This window comes from Miniopterus natalensis, chromosome 19 (genome assembly GCF_054644295.1).
Source record: "Miniopterus natalensis isolate mMinNat1 chromosome 19, mMinNat1.hap1, whole genome shotgun sequence".
Taxonomy (NCBI): Eukaryota; Metazoa; Chordata; class Mammalia; order Chiroptera; family Miniopteridae; genus Miniopterus; species Miniopterus natalensis.
This window is the reverse complement of record NC_142099.1, coordinates 22718608-22742759: the sequence shown is the minus strand read 5'-3', so window position 1 is coordinate 22742759 and position 24152 is coordinate 22718608. Positions and strand designations below refer to the sequence as shown.

The 24152-nt window shown below is 46.1% G+C and overlaps 1 protein-coding gene across 1 annotated transcript in view; it reads right to left on the bottom strand.

Moving 5' to 3' along the window:
• Nucleotides 1-7412: 7412 nt before the first annotated feature.
• C19H1orf21 (chromosome 19 C1orf21 homolog) overlaps nucleotides 7413-24152 on the bottom strand; it is a 169169-nt gene continuing 152429 nt past the window's right edge. The window contains exons 5-6 of the mRNA XM_087828056.1: nucleotides 23403-23463; nucleotides 7413-9849 (exon numbers count right to left, since the gene is read on the bottom strand). Coding sequence (XP_087684182.1) covers nucleotides 9811-9849; nucleotides 23403-23463 — 100 coding nt within the window. The 3' untranslated portion in view covers nucleotides 7413-9810. The remainder of the gene's footprint in view (nucleotides 9850-23402; nucleotides 23464-24152) is intronic.

The window sequence follows — 24152 nt, the reverse complement described above, 5'->3', positions numbered from 1 at the left end:
CCTTGGCCTCGGAGGCCTCGTGGGAAGTGGTCGTGGCCAGGCCCGAGGGGCTGTGTGAGGTCCCGGGGGGCCGAGCAGCGCTGGAGGGAGTATTGTTTTTACTGATAAGGTACCCCAGGACCTGGAGGGTTAAGTTACTTGTCTGAGGGCTCCCAGCTAGGACAGTGGGTGGGGGTAGGGGATGCACAAAAGATATAAAAGGCTCACACATCATTTTTTATCACTGCTCATTCTTGCAACTCCATCAAATCTGCAAATTTGTCACTTTGCACAAGCTGATGGGACGGAGCCGGCTGCCCCTGAAAGTTCATGGCGATGAAAACAAGTTTGGGGGCTTTCCAAATGGGTGCGTGATGTAGACCACATCCTGTGCAAACAAAGGATTTTGAAAATGGAAAGGAGACCTTATGTACATAGAATAGAGAAGAAGAGAGAGGGCACCAGAGGAACAAAGACACAAGATCTTTCCCGGACATTTATCACGGCCCCTCCCTGAGACCCAGGAAGGAAGGCATAAAAAAGAACCAGGCCAGCTCAACTGTTAAAAATTATTTAATAGAAAGTCCAATGTCAAAATGTAACAATAAACAAAAATACACGTGTATAAATATGTATATATAATTAGACCTGTACACTTTCTCAGACCCTTTTCAAAATGGAACAGAATCATCATTACATTTCGGTGGGCAAATCAAAAATAAGTCAAGTGACGTGGACCCACTGGTGCTGTGGGAAATACTGCCGATGCCGAGGAATTCCCATCATGAGGGTGCGGGGGATATTGCCAAATGCCTTTTTCCAGAGACCCTGACAGGGAAAGTGAGCAATCCCAGGGCTCTGTCCAGTGTCCCTGATCTTTCCTTAGCACCTGTAGCTACTACCGTCCAGGGACAGCCCTCCTGTTGGGCTGGGTTTTGCATTCTTTAAATTTATGTTGTTTGAGAGTCTGCTTGCCCTGTCTCCCAGATTAGAAGCTCCTGGGGATGTTGCCTTAAGACTTCCCTGTTCCGCAGGCCGAGTGCCAGCACAGTGGTTTGGGATGGATGCTGATTTGCTCTTAAAACAGCAGTGTTCAAAGTGGGTGTTCACACACCAGGGGTTCCCCAAAGCCCCCCTCAGGGGTTCAGAGAGAAAATACCAGAACCTCAGATTAGAATATTTTGTATCTTAGTCTTTTGAAAGCTCTATGTTGTGTACTTTGTGTAATGTGCCTAACATATTAGTACAGAAATATGAATACAGGCTTTACATAAATTGATAAACATACAGAGGAGGTGCGTTTCACAAAGTTTTGCTGATAGGCGTGCATGGTGGAAGCAGATGGGCACCCGCTTGCTTTACAGAATCCAAGTGCATGCGGGGTGCTGGGGAGGCTGCCCTGCGGGGCCCCCACGTCCACCTAAGGACACCTTTGCAGGTGCTCAGAGGAGCCACCCCCAAGATGCCACTCAGACCTGACTGAGAGCTGATGCCTCCTAATCCCACCGCTAGATTTCCCTTGAACGTAAGGCCTTATGCCTAAAGAAAACACAGATGCCCTTGGGGAGAGCAAAACTGCAGCCATTGACAAGGGTGGCCCTTTGGATCTTTTCCTGGGGTTGGAGCAGAACCTGGACCAGGACCAGGGCGGACAATGGGGAGAGGGTGCCTTAAGGCAGATCTGGCTAGCCATATTCTGTGACCACCCCCAAGTCCCCAAAAGGGAACTTCCAGCGCCTTAAAGTAGGTGTGTGCAAGGCCAAATGTTCTGTCAATTTCCAGGATCCCGATCGCCACATGTCAAATTCTGATCAAAACGCCTAGGCTTATGCGATATTCGAGTGGGAACCATAAGACACAGAATTAGAAATTCCTCAGCAAGGCGCCAAAGAATATCTGGGAAAAGAGTGGGTGTTTGAGCTAAAATCTTTCCAAGGGTCCAGAAGGCTGGTGTTGCTGCTGAGTCTGTCAGGCTGCACCCAGGAGGGCAGGCGTCGGGGTGGGGGGGAGCAAGCAATAGGGGTCAGCCCTGAGGAGTGTTCAGGACCCTGTGGGATCCCCAAGCCAGTCAGCTAGGAAAGCTGCTTCCAGCCCCGAATCCCTCCAACCTCTCAGGGAAATTATATCACTCGTTTGAGCCTTTTCTTGAGCTTCTAGAAACCATGATGCCTCTGAGCTAGCATTTTGCTTTATCTAATTCTTTTCTTCTCCTTGGAAAGTTTCTAATTATTTGTCTGGTGAGGGATGTGAGTGGATAGGTTCTTTGGAAAACCTAAAAGGCACTGCTCGAGTTGTCTGCACAGAGAGACTCGCTTATCTCTGAGCCTTCCTTGCCTCATACCCTAAGAACGCAGAGCTCAGAGCTCCGGTGACCTCCCTGTTCCCGCAAGGTCCATGGCAGCTGTCTCAGCTTGTGGGTATTTTCCATGTGCATACAACCCATCTGTGCTTTATTTTTTAAAATATCCCCTTTCTTTGGTGGGACTCAGGTGCGTACTCCAGACACAGCAGAGGCTCGGCCACCAGGTGTGACCTAACCCAGGGAAAGGCTGTCCAAGGGCAGCTGCCTTTGGGTGGAATGAATGAAGGCGTCACACACTGAGTCGGGAAGCCCTCTGCTGCCTCCCATGAATTCATCTTCGGGTGGACCCTCATCCCGGTGTCCAGGCTAGCCTGTTCCCAAGAGGTGATTTTAGCCTTGGTGGCTCTACAGACAAGCCAGGATGACCCAGAGCTGTCCCTGTGTCTCTAACCCAGCCCCAGCCTGGATTAAAGCCCTTGAATTCAAACAGCTTTTGGAGAGAGGACAAGTAGTTGGGGTGAGGGTTATATGAGAATAACTCATCTCAGCAAGAAATGTGGCTTCGACAAAGAGGAAGGGACACCTGGTCCCGATGCTGACCACGCCTACCCCTCTGGGTGACCTTGGCAGTGACCTCTGCTTCACAGGGCAGAGTATCACCTACAGGTCTTCTTTATGCTCCCCGAGCCCCCAGCCAAGTCCATGGGACCCTCTGGGATGGGTGGCTAAGTGCCTTGGCCTCGAACCTCTCTCTCCCTCCTCAACTCCCAGCTCCAGCCACTTGACTGCAAGCAGGCTCTGAGCCCACACTGTCCCTCCTCTGGGTGAGTCCCATCCTGTCCCCTCGGCCTGGAAGGCCATTTGCAACACTCTCTGTAAGTCCTCTGACAAACCTGGGCTTCGATATCACCTCTTTCAGGAAGCCCCCCAATCCCAAAGCTGGGTGGCTGCCATGGGAGACGCTCCCACAGCACCCAGTACTTATCCCTCCAGTGGCACTTGCCACACTGTCTCCAGAACTGACGGAGGGGTGGGGGCTGTGTTTGGTTTAACTGCGCTGCTGGCGATTAGCTCCGTCCCTGGAGTATCCCAGGCACCCTATAAACACTGCATTGAATGAATGAGTCCTCGACACTGAGGAAGGCAATGCTACACATGCTACTTCTGGGACAACCTTGATGAAGGGGCCCCGACTCCGCACACTGGTGTCGGAGCGTCCCAGTGGAGCGGCTGAAATGCCACAGTCAAGGCCACACTGGACGACAGGAGGGTGAGAAGCGCTGTGGTTGTATATGACTGGACCTGGCGCGTATCCTGAGGGATGTGTCCTTCATGTGTCTGGGGTGGGGCAAGGACACCAGCAACAGCATCCAGGCTAGAGGCAAACGTGCCGGTGGCAGGGTGTCTTGGCACAGAGGGGCACAAGGTGAGATGACCGGTAGACCTAGACCTCTGTCCTCCTACGCGAGTCTAACTCAAACTTTTGCAAGAGTGACCACTAGCTTTTCCCACTTTGGTATTATTATAGTTAACTGATCTGATACTTCCCTAGGCATTACCTTAGAGACTAGAAAAAGGCAAAAACACAGCTCTTCCTTGGACCATGGCAATGATAAAGTAGTTACATTTTCTTTCTCCATGTATTTGTGTGTGTGTGTGTTAAGGGAATAGATCCAAATTTAGAGCCCTAATAAGACAGCTGCCTGGTTCTGCTCCAGAAAATTAGATACGATTTTTTAAAATGAATTTGCATCTTCCTTTGAACAGAAAAGCTGGCTTGAAATCTATTGCGAAACTCCCCTCGCTCACCGCTCACCGGACTGGCTGTCGAGAAAGAACAGTCCCTGAAGGTCTGGGCTGAGATGCCAGGAAACCAGGGGCTGTTCTGTCACTTCTGGGCAGAGGCCAAGCGGCCCCCCAGGCTCCACAGCTATTTTTAACCCTAGGGACCCTAAGGCAGTTCTGGCTGAGTTTATAGTGTTCTTTTCACTGCCTCTAAGTCTTACTCAATCAAGTTCAAAGGCTTGGGCTAAAAATAACCCCTGGAAAGGGAAGAAGAGAGAATTCAGGGTTAGTTAGAGTGGAAAGACAGTATTAGAAGGGAGCCTTTGGTTTAGGGGTGAATCTTGCTGAATTAAAGCAATTTCTCTGGCTTCCAAGAGACAAGAGCCGTTTCCCAAGTTATGTTGAATGAATCTGACAGTTACCAGGTTAGAGGCAGAATCTTGGGGACAGTTTTCATAGGAAAACTGGTCATAGGACCCCCTCTATACAAGGAAATCCTTTTGATTCCTTAGAGCTAAATAAGTAAATAAGTGAGGGTTGGGATGGGTCCCCTCTAGGCAGCACCTTTAACAGTTCCTATGGAGATGTGAGTCATCTTCTTTAAAGGATGTGCCTTTAGGAGCAAGGAGAGGAACTCTGGAGAGTTCTTGGGCTCTTCTGACCTTGCGACAAGTTATTTAAATGATGTCCAAGTCACTACAGGACTATCCCAAACATTTAAGGTCTCGAAAGAGATTCACAATGGTTTTCAACCTGGAAAATACAGGCTCCCCAGTTCAAAATCGGAAAGAAACAGAGCCCTAGAAAGGATTTCAAGTCAATGGTCCAGGCCTTTCCTCCATCTCTGGAGATCAGATCTTCCCAAACTTCTGGGCAAAGTCAAAGCTCTTCACCTTAAAAAGATGCAGGCTGTGACAAAGCAAGCCTTGGGACCAGGGAAACGCGCACAGTCAGACGCCTGTCCTGGCTACGTGTGGTATCTAACTGCAGAAGTACCAGGCTCCTTTTCCAGGTGCGGAAAAAGTTCTGAGGGAGAGGCATGTGCCTGAATTCCCAAAGCCTTTTCCTTCTGGGTACAAATGTCCTATGAGCCAGTGGCCTCTCCTGGTTTCTGTGCAGCTAATCAGATATGGGAAGGCCAAGTGAAACGCTCTGCACTGGGGAACCAAGCTGCTGATGAGTTCAAGAGAGATTCTGGAAGGTAGATAGATGCCCCCAAGGGGTAGTTTTCACAGTGTTGCAAAGGGCATTAATATTAAAGAAACTGGGAAAATACTAGAACATCTTTCCTTCTTTCGACATGGGCATTTATGTCGGGTGGATGTATTCTACACATAGATACACTACTTCGAACAGGGGGCATAGATTCACCGCATAGGGGTGTTGGGAGGATTATAAAGACAAGACAGTTATAAAATGCCTAGCACAGTATCTGGCACAGCGTGAGTATAAATAATAAATAATAGTTCCTTTTCTTCTTTCCCCAAAATTAGATTAGATCCCAAATCACAAGGTTCCCCTGAAAAGCATGGCATGACTAGTGAGTCATAAGGTTTGTCACGAAAGGAAATATATTCACCTACAATCCTCATTTTCTGCCACAGCTTTCTGGCCCTTTTCCAGAGACATACAAAAAGATGACGGAAGTCAAGGACATTTTTTTCCCCCTTGGGAAAACGCGTCCATTCGCTGGCACAAGGCAACAGTTCATAGACCTCATTCACGAACTTCCAAAGGTCTACTGCAGGGACAGTGTGAAAGCCAATCGCCTTGCTCAGCTTTGCACAGGGGTGTGGGGGCCACTGACCCACCTGCGATATCGAGAAGCCAAAGTTCCGGCTTCAAGCCACCTTTTCATTACGCCCTTGACTACACCTTCCCTCCCCCACACCATGCTTTATTTTGTCCTGGGGTTTAAGCAACTTAACAAAAAGTTTACTTTCTGAGAGGTACAAAGAAATAAAGCACTGAGAATGCCTTCCAGTGGGAGATGCATGGAAGGCAGATTTTATGCAAAATTATAGAGCACAATCTAATACTTTTTTTTTTTTTTTAAATGAGGGAGTTGGGAGGAGGAAGGGGAGAGCCTTAGAACCCAATTGTTTTGTCTTTCATAAGAAACATGTTAGGGTCTAGAATCCAAGATTCAAAGTTAGCATTTTCCTGGGTTAAGAACTGAATACTTTTTCTTCCTATAAAACTGACATGTTAAACCGAGCTTCTTTTCTAAGATGAGTAGGGATGGAACGCTCTTTTAAATTCTTGCCCCATGTCTAAGCTGGATTTGTAATCAATATGCCAACCTGCATCCCAAGCTCCTGAAGCAAAATTCACATGAGATACCATCTCTGTTTTTAACAGGCTTATGGGAGAGTCTGGCCCCAGGGGGAAAAAAACACACACAATGCCTGGACGAGGTTGGAAGTGGGACAAAGTTATAACTCAAAGTGGGATGCCATCCCATGGGACCAAGAGTGGAGCCATCATCCTGGGGCCTGCTCCAAGGGGCCGTCTGGTGTGGCCACTCTTGACCCTGGGGAGCCCCTGACAGAGGTGCCTCTTTGCCTCACAGCGTGGAGGAGGTTGGCACCAGTGCCCAGGACTAAATAACTAACCGTGGCTCCTCCTTAGTCAGGTCATCATCTCCTACTCGAGTCATCAAAGCCCATGGGCACTGCAGACGGGAGAGACTCGTCTCCCAGCGGGCCCAGGGGTGGCCACTGCTGCTTCCGAGGGCTGATCTAGTCTTCTCATCTCTGGACTTCATACCTTCTTTGTCCCTAACTAGACCATAACACCGCTCTCTGCCCCAGCCTGGGACTAGTAGCAGCACCAAGGTAAAAGCCTCCTTCAGGGTTCCCTGCCAGCAACAAACACGTATTCAATTAGGACAGCAGGACTCCATGATCCTGAACCTGGGCCAAGCCAAAGAAAGCCGCGCTCAGACTGCTGAACTTTTACAACTCGACGGCTCAGAGCACACAGGGCCCGTGTAATCCAGCTGTAAATCTTGCTGACAGGCCGCCCCACCCTCTGGCCGCTGGGCAGCGGGGTGTGGAGTCACACCCGGCACACAGCCCTTCCATCAACTCTGCTAAAGGCTCTCAGTCCATTTCTCATCCCTCTCCTGCCTCCATCCGCCAGCCCATTTCCCGCCCGCCCTCCCTCCAGCTCCCTGAGCCTGAGCCTCAGAGGTCACAGCCAGCGGAAGCTTCTGGATTATTCTTCTCATTGTATCTGAGACAATCTGCTTCACGTTCAGATACGTTCAGGGGGGAAAAAAAGGCAAAATATTCTTGCTTTCGACTCTTTCAGAAAAGCATAAAAAAAAAAATACGAACACAAATCACTTGACAATTTTATGATTAAAACCAACAAATGGAAAACAGACAGTTCTAAGCGTTGCTAACATAATCAAGCGTTTCTTGCCAACCTGCTCGACCACCCCATGCCTCAGATCTATTTCTAGATGTACCAAATGTGTCGGCAGATAAAATCACTTCTGCACTTCAAAGAGGTCTCCAGTGTTGGCACTGGAAGACAGAGCTCCAGGGGACAGGTCACTGTTTCACGGGAACCAGTTTCCTGTCTCACAAAACACTCAAGAGTCAGGTTCCCAAGAAGTACTTGGTGCTGTGGCCACGTGCGCAGACACTGCCTGAGACACCACGTGGAGGAGTGACATGGAGGATGGTTAGCGTCTGCTTTATAAGAACAAGAAATCCCGGGACAAGGTCATCGGCATAGCAGTGAACAAAGTCCTCCATGGGCAAGTCTGAGGTGGGGCTTGGGGCTGAGCATTGTGTTTACAGTTGACAAAAACAGTTTTAGTCACTTGGCCAAAACCATACAAAGGGAGGGAACTGAAAACCCTGGGCGGGACGACTTGACTCTCCCGGCATTTTTCTGCTGGAAGCGGGATAAAAAGCCTTGAATTTTGGCTGCTTCTCTATTTATGTAACAACCACAGCTGCTCCCCAGAATAGCTGCTGCTGGCTGAAAGAATCAAGGGCCTTTGTTGCTAACATTCGAGTCCATTTTCTATCGCTCTTGACTGAGTTTCCTTCCTTTCCCTTTGTGCCCTGGTCTACAAGGAGACGAGGAATCTCACCGTTAGCTCATCAGTGGGGCCATCGCTTATGTGGATGGATTTTAAAGTCAAGGCTCATCTTCTCAGTAAGAACAAATTCTGTGGCAGGGGATCGCTTGACTCCCAGAACGTATGAACTTCCCACTTTCGGAGGGTGGCCGTGAGGCCGATGGCCAGGCCCTTCCCGTTCACAACCCCCAGAGAGAGGAGCAGACAGTGCTCCTTCTGGGTTTCTGTGGGACCGACCCAAGCCTGGGCTGTGGCGTAGCATTGAATAGGGTGCCCTCCCCAGAAAGTAACAAAGACGACCCTCGTCAAAGCTATCAAATGCATTAAAAAAATACAAAAGTTATTTTCTCCTTTTGATGGCTATTTACTTGTGACAACATTTGTTAAAAATATTACTTCTGTCTTTGGGAAGAGATCATTCTCTTCATATAATATGGAAAAATAAACTCTACCAAACCCACAGTTCACATTGTCCACGACTGCCCTGGGGCGTCAGCTTTTGCATCTCCAGACACTGTCACCAGTGTAAATGTGCTACGTTTTCAGGTAGGGAAACATTTCTCACTGTACTATCCAGGGCTGCAAGGAAGAGGCAAAGAAAGTGACCAGGTTCCTGTATCACTGAAGGGAGAGAATTAGGGAAAGAGGGTGGTTTATTTGCTAATACAATGAAGGTAACAGGGTGGTTTTGGGCCCTCCTAAAAAGTCATGGGATGTCCCCTCATCTCTTCTGACCTCCTGCTGCCCAGCTAATTCCTGGTAGATTATTCACGGGAAGGTAGGGAGCCGTTAGGTGTCATTGTCAATTCTCGGTGTCATTGCAAAGGAGGGCTCATCATTCGCACCCGGGAGCATCATAAGACACTGAACTGGATGAATGGGAGAAGACAAAGATACATAAAAACAGTAAAATGTTTATTTTCTTAGAAAAAAAAGTGGGGAGGAAGGATTTGAAATGATTGTGATCACACTTGCGTCTGCATCTGAGCGAAGCCAATGTTTGCAAGCTTAATCCTTGATTACGATACCCAGTAAATGAAACAACCTGCTGCGCTCCTGGGTCACTTCCAGGAGTCAGGTCACAACATGCTTTTAATCGATACGAGCTTCTCTCCTTCTTAGCAGAGAAACACGGCTCGCCATAGCAACCATCCCATCTCCAAAGCACAACATCGCCAGTGAGAAGCAAGGCTCCGGGCCGCTCCGGGACAGACAGGGCGGAAGGACAGAGGGAAGGAGACGCGGAGAAGCGGAACGCTCTAGAACAGAAGTTGGATAATCTGAGTTCACCACTACCTCGTCTTATAGAAAATAGGTTGGAGAGCCTCTGTAAAACCAACAGTATCTTTAAGGTGAAATCGCAGAATTTTGCTGCATACCTGGACACAAGAGAAGTGAAAAGTTGCAACGAGTTTTAACTAGCAGCAACAAAGAAAGTTCAATGACAGTTTTTTTTGTTTGTTTTTAGCAATATTCCTTTGCAAGTTCATTGGGAAACACTGTGATTTAATGGGGCATACGATATGGAACGCTCTTCTTTTGCTATAGCGCTGTTCCTTGAAGAGGACCGACCTTTGTAAAGATTTCGACTGGGGTGTAACCTATTTACACAGTAGTAGCTCCTGGTTTGAGTGTCTGATTGATGCTATGTGACATCCTCTTCTTCCGAACAGTAATCTCGACCCTGGAGGGGAAAAAGAGAAGAGTAACGTGTGAATGAGAAACTCAGGGCAGAGCCGGAGGCAGTGACTTGCATCAATTTCCTCCCAGCACATGTCTCCTTGCACCAAAACCCAGGCCCACCAGTGACACTGGGCACAACACAGCTACGTCATAACTACGTGTTTTATAAACTGTATGCTACAACCTCAAAGCATGGCAGTTTTACCAAGCCCCAAATAAACCCTTACTTTATTATTCGTAAGAACTTATACTAGGCGTATACAAGACTTGGCTATTCACCAAGGGATTTCCAAATGGACGCTCCATTTAGGAGACCAATTTCTCATGATCAAGAAAAGCTGAAATGAACAATGAACGTGTCCACCCCTTCTGCTGGGGTTAGGGCTGCTAGCATTTTATAGTTACATCTCCATGCCCGGAGTTTACAGTTTTACCGAGGGGAATGGAATAATCCAGGGATGTCTTAGTTTTAATCCACTCTAAATTAAAATAGGATTTTTAAAAAAACCAAACAAGGACTCGATGACGATAACATATCTAGGACTGTGTTTGGTATGTGTGGGATATACAAGAAAGGCAAAAATGCTTCTGATTCATTCACTAACCAAGCAGGTTACTAGAAGGCTTAAGGACTCTGTACAATTGTTATATGTGAACATATTCTGTCTTCTCTCCAGGAAGGCGCTGTGAGGACTGGGATTTAAGCTCCACATCTGACCTGGCTGGGTTGCCTCGGCCAAAGCACACGGCTTCCTGGTCTGTAATCCATCACAGAACAAAACACCTGCCTGCGTCACAGTGTCACAGACAAGGGCTTTGCGAAAAGTCATGGTTAACTGTTTGCATCCTTTGACCTTTTTCTTTTAAAATATACATGAGGAGTTTCAAAAACAGAATTTTCTAAATAACTGGTACATAGTCATAAAAGTATCTAAAACTTAAAGAATATAATAATTTTACATACAAATATTTATCAAGTGTATTGCATGTTTCTTTGTCATAATATCTGTATATTGGGATATTTCCCATTCTCCTAATATTTTAAGTATCGCTCTGACTTACTAGCTCTGGGGTCTCAATTAAGTTACCTCTCTGAGTTTCAGTTTCCCCGCCTGTAAAATGGAGATAACAACAGTACCTGCTTCACATGGTTGCTGAGGATGAAATGAGTTAATAGTAGTCAAGTGATCCCATAGTGCCTGGCACATAATTTACACATGTGGTACGTGTGTGTGCACGTGTTTGATAAATTAAAAAATGCTACCACACAATGAGGTTGCCAGGGCCTGCCTGTTCCCAGGCGAAACAGCCGCAGATTGCTTGTTCTCTGGGAATGTGATTCGCTTATTTGCATGTTTTAGTTTCTTCCACCATCAGATTGCCAACTCTCCCCCTGCTCCTTGCAGGGTGTCTGACCCCAGTGTCGCCTCCAGGCGTGTTTTACTTCCTGCATGAAAAGGCCTCCTGGGCAGAGAAACTGGGCAACCACCTTCCTGAGAAGAGAAATGGGCAAGCAGCAGTCATCCCACAGTGACAGCCTCCCTGGTGACATCTCCCACGCGAATGGTGACTCATCCCCAGCCTTGGCCCAGACCACTCAGAAGACACTCTCCAGGCCACATGCTGAAGAGTCAGGAAGGGGAACCTCACGGACACTGACTGTTGAGAGTTTACTCTCCGGTGTGGGAAACAGGACACACCGGCACATAGCAATGCAATGCTGGAAACCTACCGGGTGGTGTTGCCCCACAGCCCCAACTCGTGAGGCCCAGGAGCAGACCTGCAGGGGGACACGGGGTGTTCAGCTCGAGGGGAAAGGCAGGGCTCATGGAGTTTTCATCAAGAAAGGACAGAGGAGATTTCCAGCGTATATGTGGACACACACACTGTTGTGTGACATCAGGCAAATTACCGGGCTTCGGTTTCCTGGGGATAATCATAGTCTCTGCCTCATAAGGTTGTGATCAGGATTAAGTGGAAACGATACAGTGTCTGGCAGGGAGTCAATACATATTAGCTGCTGATGTTATTACTACAACGATTAAACTCATGTTCGTTCAGTCCCCTGGCAGAGGAATAGGGACCTCCTTCCTGTGGCTGACAGGTGAGGACTGTGGCCATGAACTGTGATCTGACAGGTGCCAGGGAGTCCTTCCTCCCACCTCAGCCTTGCACCCAAGATGGCCAGAAGTTCATGATCTTGAATAAAGCTTCTATGGCAGACCCCTAAGTCCCTTCCCTTCCTATAGCTAAATCAGGCCTCAAATGGAAGTGAAGACCCAGCTGGCCAGTGTGGGGTTCAGAGGGTACCTCATCCACAGGAAGAAATGGGTCCATTGAAGGATAGACAGACAGACACACCCACACCCGCACCCAGGCACACTCAGGTGAACTGGTGGCTCATTGATAAAGCAGAGTCCCCAACTCTATCAATGAGTTACAGGGTTGTGAAGCAGGAGGTGCATTTCGGACCCTACAAGTTGACTGTTACCGTAAGCAAGTGCCTCCTTCTGAGGAACAAATCTCTATAAACTGTGTAAACTCAAGACCCCAACTTCCATTTTCCAAGCATCTGCTCCTCTGAAATTACTCTAATTATTAGGAGAAAGAGCAGGAAAGCTGCATTTGTTGCTTTGCAGATATTATTTCATTGGTATTCACACCAACCCTGACCAACCCTGCAAGGAGGGAGTGGTGCCCTGTGACTTGTGGGCAAACCTCAGACAAGCCCAAGAACCCAGGGTAATCCTTGCCTTTTTTTCCCCCCCAACTGTAGTAAGTTGGTAACTAAATTCAAATTCAAACCAGTTTCATTTTTGTTATTATCACCTGTCAGCAGCTCTGAGAACCAAATATTTTATAAACAGAAAACTTGAAAATCACAAACATCAAGAGTACGAGCTCCCAGGTGGCCGGTGGCGTTTTAAGAAACGGAAACCTGAGAGAGCTGCGGCTTGAGCGGCCTCATCTCGGCATCACCTGGGGCCCCACCTGCACACCAGCCCTCCAGGGCAGGACAGGGAGCTTGCTTCTCTAACATGACTTCAGGTCTCATTTAAATTTTTAAAGAGCTGTGCTAAAAAGAGCACCTAAAAACTTCAGCTGTCAGAAGGCAGGAAGTGGGAGTAGCTGGCTTTGGGAGACACACAGCAATTCTCAGAGCTGAAGGGGACTACAAAATGCAAGTCTTTGTAAAGAGGCTCTGGGCAGTTGGAATTAGCGACTGTTGGACACAATTCCACCCTTGTGCCAAGGCCACACTGAAAGCTACAGACAGCAAGATCCCTCCTAGGGCCCCGCAAGCTGGAGGACCGGAAAGGCCCAATGATGCTGACAAGGAAGGGTTGTTGAGGGAACCACATGGACATTTCGGTGCAGGCACACAAAAATCACAGCTTTTGCCTGCTGAAATTTCCCTGACTGTGCCCTTACTCTGCACAGGAACACCCTCTATGCTCTTCTGTTGTCCAAATACTTTCTTGGAAACTTAAAGGAGTTTATGTCAACTCAGAACATACATTTCCAAGGCTCTGGGGGTAGAAGGTTTTGTTTGCTAAGATGTCTAGGCTAAGAATTAGAGATATTAAGGAAAGTACATTGCCCTAATTTTAGATTCTGCAAGTTTAAAGAGGGACGCCCAAAGAGTGACTTTGAGTAAAGAATCTGTTCCTGCAAAGTGCCTACAGTACCTTTCTTCCTTAAGTTTAAGTACACAAATAGTCTAGGGCTGGCAGTCCCGTTTCAGGTGCGATTCTATCCTTTTAGTCTTTAGTATGTTTTTGTAGATGATTGTGCATTGGGCCTAATACATACACCTCAGGAATATAACAATTAACTGTGAACTGCATATTTTCCCAGTGGAGGTAGATCAGAGCTAGATGAAAGTTACTGAGGTGAAGCGCTGAGCCTCAGTTTCCCCATCTTTAAAATGGGGACGGTAAGACCTAACTTGCAGTGTTGTTGTGGGAATTAGAAGTAAAATACAGAAGGTGTTTAACAAAGCTTGGCACATGGTAGGTACTTAATAAATTACAGCTCTTCTGGTGATATTGAAAAATAAGACTGCCCAGCTAGCGTGGTTAAGTGGTTGAGCACTGACCCATCAACCAGGAGATTAGTTAGATTCCTGGTCAGGGCACATGCCCAGGTTGAGGGCTCGATCCCCAATAGGGGCCATGCAGGAGGCAGCAAGGATTCTCTCATCATAGATGTTTCTATCTCTCTCTCCCTCTCCCTCTCTCTGAAATTAATAATAAAAAAAATAAGAAATAAAAATGAGATCAATAGATCCTATAGTTCATAAACTGCTTAGGTGAGAAATTAGGCCCATAGCTGAATCAGTCATTACATTCAGGTCCCTGGTCAAGCCGTGTACCTCGGGGCCTTGTCCTTCTTCCTTCCTGGCTGGCTCCCGTTGCCCTCATGAATCCACGACTTCTCATTTTCTCAATCCCTGCTCCAATGTCACCTCATTGTCTTCCCTGAACACCCTATACCTAATAGCACTTCTTACTCTGCTTCATGTTTACATGCCATTACCTGACATTATTAGATATTAATTCATTTCTTAACTGACTGTCTTCCCCCTCGAATAGAAGTAAGGAGTGGGCAGGAACTTTTTTACACACTGTTGCATCCTCGGGACTTAGACTACTGTTGGCAACATGTTAGATGCTCGATGAACATTTGTCGAATAAATGAAAGGATGAAAAATATCTAGAGAGTTCTGAAATTTGGGGGTTGGAAGAGGACCTAGAGGTTTTCCTCTCCGACCTCGCATTTAACCTAGGGCGACCTCTGTTTACCACATTCCAGACGGGGAACCTTTTCTTTTCGGCTGGAACACATCAGATACTTTTCCAAGCTGCCTGTGAAACCGTTCAACAGCAGAGCCCAAACCCTGCCTTTTGCCCACAGAGTGGCTTAGTCTGGGCTTGGAAGCAGAGGACAGGTCTTCCCAGATCGAGAGCATCCCTCAGTCCACTGCCTGCAAATATCGTGGTTTCCACCTAGGTCTCCCTCCTTTGCATGTGCATCAGTTTTACCATGTGCACCAGTTTTACAATGTCTTTTTGTGTTGTTGTTTTTTAAAATGGGCCAACACAAAATTTTACCAATGCAGAATAAAATATCCCATAAATACAGCCTAAGATAAGTAAAAATTAAGTATCTGACAAAGGGAATCACCAGTGACAACAGATTCCAAAAGAATCCATATGCTAAATCTTAGCAATAATAGAACAGAATATAAAACTGAGCTTCTGTCAAAGCTCTGGAGAGAGAGACAACGCTTAGCCTCAAAGAAATAGAAAGGATCCCAAGGAAAAAGAAAAAGATGAGCACATTTGATCATGTAAAAATGAAACTTTGCAGGTCAGAAAACAATGCAACAAAATAAAAACGCTGCCCTTATAACGGGAAAAATACAGCATGCATGTGTAAATGATCAAAGTCACACGAGAAGCTCACACAATACAAAAATGAACAGGGAGAGGAGCTCAAAAGGGCACAAGGTGGAGACGCATTCAGAACAAAATAAAACCAGTAAACACACAAACAGAAAAGTGGTTTGCTTCAGTAATCAAAAATACAAATTAAAATAACGAGATATTACTTAAGCATGGCCACACCCAGTTTTTGAGTGTGCACAATGAAATGAGACTCAGGTATGGCCGGCCTCAGTGTAAAAAGGTACAGCCGCTCTGAATCGTAGCTGGGTAATATGCACTGTGAGTCATAAACATGTTCACACCCTTTATAGAAATCAGAAATCAAAGATAAACTCCCAAATACATATTTTAGAATAATATATGCCTTGGTTCTCTGGGGGTGGAGGTGGGAATGGGGATTGATTCTAAGCAGCAGAAGGGATCTTACTGAGGTGGTGGGAGGTTTTTTTAACTGGAGTGTGGTGATGGTTGTGCAGTTTGTCAAATGAGTAAATTTTATGGTATGTAAATTATACCTCCAATCAAGTTGTTAAAAGTATATGTACAAATATTTCCATTGCAACATTTTTATCAGGTACCAAAAACAGATCAATCTACTATCGACTCTCCCTCCCCCCGGCCCAATAAAAAAGGTCACTGAGGTATGGCTCCTGCACTCTTTGCTATCAAACAACACCGACAGGACCAATCACCCACATGTCCCAAACAGGCAGGTCCTTGTGTACCACTGTGTTTTCACACATATTTAGGGCTTACTCATTTCTTCTGGAATACAGGGCAGGAGAGCCACAATCTGCCCCTTGAGCACGCGGTAACAATGAGCGAGAATCCAGAACAAACACGAGGCGGCGAGGCGGAGGGGGCGGGACAGGGTGGCAAAGGGAATGAAAGACACCCCCAGGGGCTGCTCTTCAATTCTCCTGTGGGGCTGTGGCCAGAAGCCAGGGCTCTGTCCCCCTTCCCCGGGGCTGGAGGAGGCAGAGCCTGTCCAGTCAGGGGGGCATTTCGACAGCATTTCCACTTACAGTCCAACACCAATTTACAACAAATGCCAAAGAAAAGGAAAAATAATTAGCTGTGCTGTTAAAGTCTCCCCCCCACCACTTACTTCATTAGAAAAATCAGTCGAGGCAGTAATGGCTTTATTCTAATTAGACTCACGGGCTATTATTTCAGTTGGAAAAAGGTCTCGTCTGTAATGAGCAGGAGTGTGACGGCCTCTGAGTGTTCCTTTGACCATACACGGGAAGGAGCCCCAGGCCACCACCAGCAGTGACAACAATTCCAGTATGCTGGGCTTTTCATTTCCAAGAGAGACTGAGTATTAACTAAACAGCTTTAAACCTCCCACGAAGTGTTTACGAAACCCGAATCCTCATTCCATGGACAAAGGGGGGGGTATTTTAGAAGCAGGGAGGGACCTGCGGCCCCCGATGGGAGTCCCCTGCCCCTGGAAGGCGAGCACAGGGAACCAGCCAGCTACCGAGGGCAGGCCCTCAGGGCAGCGAGGAGGGGCGCAGGGTTGAGCAGAACAAGTCCCTTTGGCTTCCCTACTCCTCCAGGACTTGACTAAGGTGGCCGAGAAGAGGAAGGGCGTGGGCCGTGGGGCTTCCTCGTGGAGCCTGAGGTTTCCACGGGCAGGAGAACCTAACACACCTCCTGGGAGTGCGCAGCTCGGGAGGAAGACAACCAAGGGCGGTCCAGAGGACGCGTGCGGGCCTGCGCAAGCTAGCTGACTGCTGGGGACTACTTAGCCTAATGAAGCTCTGATTAAATTCAGGGTGGTCACATTTGGCCAATAAAAACAGCAGCTAATAGAGGCCCACGGCCTCAGTAGCCATGACCATCAGAGCCCTTAAAAATGGGAGCGTTTTCAGATGCAACCTGAAGAGGAGAGTTTCAGGTGAGCTAGAGCACGGCTTCGTGCCCGTGTTAGGGCCTCCTGGGGGTTCCTTCCACCAATGGCACACACTGGGATGCAGTGCTAGGCTCTGGGGAAGCAAGGACAAGTGAGATCCAATTCTCAGCCTTCCAGAACTGCCTGTTTAATGCTTCCAGTCCTTTATAGAGATTCTTAAATAATAAAGCAGCCGTGACAGAGGGGGGCACACTCTGTATCCCCGAGTGCCCTCTGGAAGGACAAATACACACGATGCCCGTGGCTTCCAAATGCAAGACCATGGGCAGGAAGGAGGAAGGAAAGCCCGAGAAGAGAACAGGAAGGAGAAGCCGACCAGGAACCAGTCCAAGGAAGGACACGGCCGACATCCCTGTGCCTCTGCTCTGGGGGTACCTCGGGGTGCCTGCCCTTGCCCAAGTACTTGCGCTCATGGCAAAAGGACACCGCTGACTGACTGTGCCCACATCGCTGTGGAGTTCAGAGCACTGTCGGCCACACCTCACCCATAGCAAACGGCATGGTTCCTATTTGCATTCAAGCACATACTGCACTGTCCCAGAGCCTGAACTCTTCTCGTCTGTTCCCTAAAAAGCCGGACTGACAGAAACTCGAGAATTCTCTAGAAGTCAAGTCCTCTGGAAAAAAGAAAGAGCAGAGACTGAGCGTGTTGCATTTCTTTTAGGCCCACTGCCTGCTTTATTTTCCCTGGCCCCATCACCTGTTGCGATCAGCTACACGGGAAAGCACACACCTCACCAGTGCTTCCTACCCGTGTTAGCATCACGACTATTACGAGGTCACCTGGCAGCCCAGCCAGTGGCTCAGTGGTTGAGTGTTGACCTATGAACCCGGAGGTCACAGTTTGATTCCAGGTCAGGGCACATGCCCGGATTGTGGGCTTGATCCCCAGTATGGGGGGCGTGCAAGGGGCAGCCTTTCAATCATTGATGTTTCTGTCTCTCTCTTTCTCTGAAAATATATTTTTAAAAAAATCACTGTGTAAAGCTATGCAGTGGGGAGAAAAACAAAACACATCCTTACCCTTGTAATGACAGCTTTAATTTGTGTGACGGATGACGGGAAAGGAGACCCAGGGAGGGTTTGGTTATTAGCAAAAGCAATAACCATGGAGCAGGAAATTATTTAATGGGATGATACTGGCAGCCCAGCCCACTTCCAAAGTGCACGTCAGTAAGAGTATCTCTCCACCAGAGTCCAGGCCCAGAGACCAGAGAAAAGAGCTGGGTGGAGGGACATGCTGGGACTTCCTGCACACATGGGGAGGGCCGTGTGACATCCTTTAGGATCTGATACAACAGTGGCATGCTTTCTCATCACTCGAATTCACCGAGGAGGCCTTTAAACTCAACACCAGAGAGTGAAACCTGTCATCAGCCACGTCTGCCAAACATTACATTTTACTCCATAGCAGCTCTGAGGTTAGACAGCCTACTACTGGGAGAGTTTATATGTAGAACCAAACAGCATGGTTCATAATCACACGCAAGTCACTCTCTTTGGATGAAACACAAACACCTTCTGATCTCTGACACCCTGATTTTAACCGTGGTTCAGACTCGCCTGATGTAATATTACGAGGAGGAGCCCTTGGAATAAATTCATAAATCCAGACTTACCATGATCTTTCTTACCAACTGGGTTAGTTCTGGGGCCAAGGGAATCAAGCCACTTCAGGAACCCAAACATTTTCTAAGTGTGGATGGTTTTTCAATAGATGTAGAGGCCTCCAGATAAACAACCACCTTTTCAACCAGCTGCATTTAAATCCACACACTGCTCTTTCCAGGATATTTCCTCCAAGCGTCACACTGAAAAATTCCAGGCAACAGCGGCGAGGGTCCCATGTCCTACCCTCAGGGGTGAAGGACTGGGAATTATTTTTGAGAAGAAGAAAGGGAAATAAGACAGGAAGGAGAATGGGTTTTCACGGAGCTCTCTGCCCTCCATTTCCCCATCCTCCTTAAAGTCAGAGATACATAAGGTTAAGGTCGCTGGGCTTGTGGGTCAGGTGGGCCTTGGATCCAAGGGAAGCACATCAATGAAATGCATCCTAAAGAAATCTGTATGTTCTTAGCCTGCAGGGAATTATAAAACCCTGACATTTCGCTTAAGAATGTTATGTATATGGTATCATGAGCATCTTTATAGGAAGAGTCTTTATAACTTTTATGAGATTCCAAAAAAAGATGCCCATGTCCTAACAAAGCTTAAGGAGTCTTGCAAGGGAAAACCAACCAGATGCAAATAGCACTGCCCCGAGGCATCTTTCTTTAATATTCGGGATTGTTTTGAGACTTCTTGTTCATCAGCTGTTCCAACATCCCCATAAAGCAAAATATAAATCCCTATTTTTGCCTGGAGAAGATACTAATACCGGCAGGTGCTTAAAGGATGTATTTACTTTTTCTGCTTCTTACAAGTAAACTCCAATGTAGAGGAGAAAGCCTATGTTAAAATCGGGTGCTACAGCGTTCTATAAATCTGAAATGACTTCCAAATAAAAGTTTAAAGAAACAAACAAAAAAACTTGGGTGTGATCTGGATTTGGTAGTATATTCAGAAACGCCTCCATGGAGCCGAGTTTTAATAATCCAGACACCTCCTTTCTCCTCTGCATACCGAGTTTAAAATCATTATCTCGCTCTGCAGGAAACTGTCATTTTCTTTAAGCTGCAGAATTAGGCAAAGGTCACCGCTTCACATAAGGCTCGGGAGCCTGTGAGCTGTCCGGCACGACAACTACAGATGCCAACGAAATAACGGTTAGATGGCCGAGTAAAGTAACAACGAGGTAAAAAATAAATGAGACACTCTCATTGTCCCACAGGCCTTTTACTCTCCAAAAGAAAAAGAAAAAATAAATCAAACCGAGGTGATAAAGCTCTTTTGAAGTCTCATGATCTGATGAGCTCTCCCTTGCTCACCCTCGGATGGAGCTCAGTGACCCGGCCTTCCGCACGCCAGCGCCGTGAATGGTGCCCTGTGTCCCCGGAGCGGTCCCCACTGCCTGCTGAATGGACCTCAAGTGTCACACCTGACCCCAGAAACACCTGGGTTCGATTCAGAAGGGCGTGACTCACAGCGACAACCGCAGGCTGGGGGTGATGGGTAGGGACTCCTCCCTCAGTAAAAGAATTACACTTTTAAAGAAATTCACTTTTAAAATCAAGCTCCTCAGACAAGGGGCTGTTTCCTACTTATTTTGTAGCCCACATTTGCTATTTATTTTTCTATCCTGAGTAACTAACACAATGTCAGGTACTCAATAAGTGCTAAGTAATTTCTGTTGCTGTTGTTAACCCCCACCCAAGGATATTTCTTCCATTGATTTTTAGGAAGAGTGGAAGGGAAGGAGGGAGAGGGATGGGAGACAGAGAGAGACATTGAATGGAGAGAGACACATTGATCGGTTGCCTCCCGCACATGCCCCAACTGGGGCCAGGGATCGAACCTGCAACCCAGGCACGTGCCCTTGACCGGGAGTCGAACCCTTCGGTGTGCAGGCCGACGCTCTAACCACTGAGCCACACTGGCCAGGACCCTAAATAATTTTTTAATGCATTTTTGAAACTTGCTTTTTTGTGCCACCATTAACTTCTTAGAAAGCCACTGATCTATCTGTGATGTGAAGTTTAAGTGTAGCTCAGCACTGTGACAATCTCTGAGTTAGAATACTGTAATCCCAATTAAGTTTCACTATAAATATTAAACCATTCAATGGTCCTGGTTTCTTTGTACTAATGGTACTTTTACATCTGTCCTTTAAAAACTTATTATTTTAATTTTTATATCTATCTTGAGAGAGAAAGAACAGAGATTTCTTTCAGTATCAAGAGAAGAACTGAAAGGTAAATTCAGACCAGGCCTTATAGACATTCAATAAACACCAAGGATGAATCAAGGAAGGGCAGGTTTAAATCTCCATGGGTTCAGTCAATTTTGCTTCTCATCAACTTCAGGGAGAAAAAAGCAATTCCTGGACATTTCTGAGACAGATTAAACCTCAAAACTCAAGGCCTCACAGAATGACTGCAATTTTTAGCATGACACTCTAAGTTTATTTTTAAAAATCAACCCTATAAGACCTAAAGAATAATTTGAGTTGCATTTGTGGTTGTCCTCATGCTAGCTTGGACCAAAGACATATTTAGCAATGGTTAAAAAGTTAGGAAAATAATTGTAAAGAATCCAATTTCCAACTTTGGCTATATAAACTGTGGCGAAGATTATATTACGCCAAACACGTATATTAAGAAGGAACATTTTAAACTTTGCAGGCTCAATGTTTAAGTCATACATAGGACACATGTTCACAATAAAGGATGAGCTTTAGATAAGAGAGGAGAAATGGAAAAGCTTGGTTCAGAGAGGAAAGAAAATCCCTCCAGAAACCTGTAACTGGCTGCATGCCAGATTAAATGACAGCTCTTGGTTGAACTAGATTTATCAGGTGATCACTTAGTAAGTTATATAATGTCTAATCACTGAGTTGGACACCTGAGACTAATATAATATTGTATGTCAACTGTACTTGAAAAATAAAAAGATATTTAAAGTTTTAAAAAAAAGTATTCAATAGTGGGAACACTTGTTTATGTTGAATCCACAAATGAATTTCAGTTTTGAGTAAAAAGAGGTAGAATTTCAATTACAGAAACACACCAGAAAGGAATTAGGTCATTTTAATGCGTTATCAGATTTGAGTATGCTGTTTAAAAGATAAATTATAATTCGGGTTTCAGTTTTTACAGACTATCTCTGACTACTAAGCAGATCTTTTTGTTGCCAGAAGGCTAGCAGAGGAAAAAAATCCAAACAAACTGAGAAAGAAAAGATCTTCACCAAAACAGTGGGAACAGATATTTCTTTTTATGCTTCTCTTTACTAAAACAAAATGTTATCGGCAAGTTGAACAGCTTTTGAGCCAATATGTGAAACTTGGTAATTACTCCTGGATGAAATTTTTGATCTAAAAAGTCATGCATAAGCCAAATTTAACTAAAAATAAAAATAAAATGTTATACTCCTAAATGAGTTTTTTTGCACAGCCAGGGAGAGACATAGACTAAACTACCACTTAAATTCATTATCCATCTTTATTTTCACATGGGTGATATTTGCTGGTCTTTTAGAGGTGCATTAGAAGATTATACAATTATTCTTAGAGCGGGGTCAGCTGCCGAAATGCCGATGTGTTTAAGGCTTCTTCGTTATCTTCCACTGAGTGATACATATCATAACTGAGGAATTCATGGAGCATTGCCCAGATAAAAGGACCACAAAAAGTAAAAAAGAAATAAAAATTTAAACAGAAAAATTTTCAAAGGTAAAACTGGCCTGTGATGCCTTCCTATCTCAACGACATATTCTGAATTTAAGATTTTACTATTCTGTATAAGCTTTCAAGTGATAACACTCGATTTAATAGTTAAAATTCACCCCTCTGCAGGGATGAACTTAAATGCTCTAACTATGTAAGCCTGTAATGATTACCACAGTCCATACTTCATTCAGTTGACTGGCATACCCCACACTGAGACCCTAAGTATGGGTCCAGTTTGCACATGGATCAACCATCCACCTCACTGCCAATGTAAAATCCACATATTCCTAGAGCAGCAACTTGGAGACTCTGCTTTGGAGCCACAGAGAAGTGGGCTAATAATAATAAAAAAGGTTATTATTATTAGTATTGCAAACCTGGGTAAGTTACTCAAGCTTTCTGAGCTTCAGTTTCCTTACCTGTAAAATGCAGATAATTCATGTCTCTCAGTCATAACCCTGAGGTGGGTATTGATTGCAACGTGTACACGATGTTGGTAAAGAACTCAGCAGTGTCGGGCACTAGGTAAGTTTTGGCAAGTCCCTTCTTGCTTGCAGTCTGAGGTCAGAGCAGGGCACCAAGGGCAGACAATACACAGTGATGGGAATGCTGTCCCTAGACAAAGGTGCTTACCAGTCTCTCTATCTGGCGTTGTGCACTTTAATTAATGGGTCAGTGGTAGCCCAGGATCCTGGGCAGCTTCATTATACACGAAACATTCTTATAGCCACTTTAGTTTTAACTCTCTCTACCCAGCCCCTTCCAAAAATAACTTTGTGACACAGGAACCAGAAGACTATCACCCTCACTCACGAGGCAATGAGCACTGAAAAATGTACTTAATTTATTTTACTCCGTACCTTTTCGATTTTTTCATCCAGCATTCTGAAGAATTCTTGTTGGCTCTCAGAGATGTGCATGCTGAAAAACAAAGAGCAGTGAGTGCATATTTCAATGTTTTCTTAAACCTCACTCCCTCAAGAAACATGCTGAGTCCCTAAGCTCGGAGGCAGGCATTTATTATTGCAGTCTTCCCCACAGAACTACTCTGAAGCTATAGTAAGACTAAGCGTTATTATAGCAATCCTACAAATGCATTGCATAACAGCCTATCAGTGCCTATGATTTAAGAAATACAATTTCCTGTCAATGTACATGTTATTTATAGTGATGGGGCTGGGAGATGTGGGGAATTTTTTCTTCAGATACACATATAGGATTTAACGAAGGACAGGCAAGCTAGTTATTATTTGGAAATGTGTGTTTTACAAAGGTTGTCAGCATCAGCGTGATAGTCAGCTGACTGTCTAGGTGTGGGCTGACAGCCGATGAGCTGAGAACTTGACATTGGCCCTGGGCGCCTTCTGCATTGGTGACAGCGAATGCACCTCCCGGGGACAGAAATTCCAGTGAAATAAAGGAAACGTCAGGAGGCAGGTCTGGGTAGCACGTGCCCTGTGTCCTGCCCCATCTGACAGCATTCGGTGAGATGAACGGGGTGACACGGGCAAGGAGAGCAGAGAGGATCCCCGACAGGAAGGGCAGGGGGAGGAAGGGCCTTGCACGGAGCATGGTTTTAACGACCAGAGTTCTGTGGGTCCCAAGGAGGT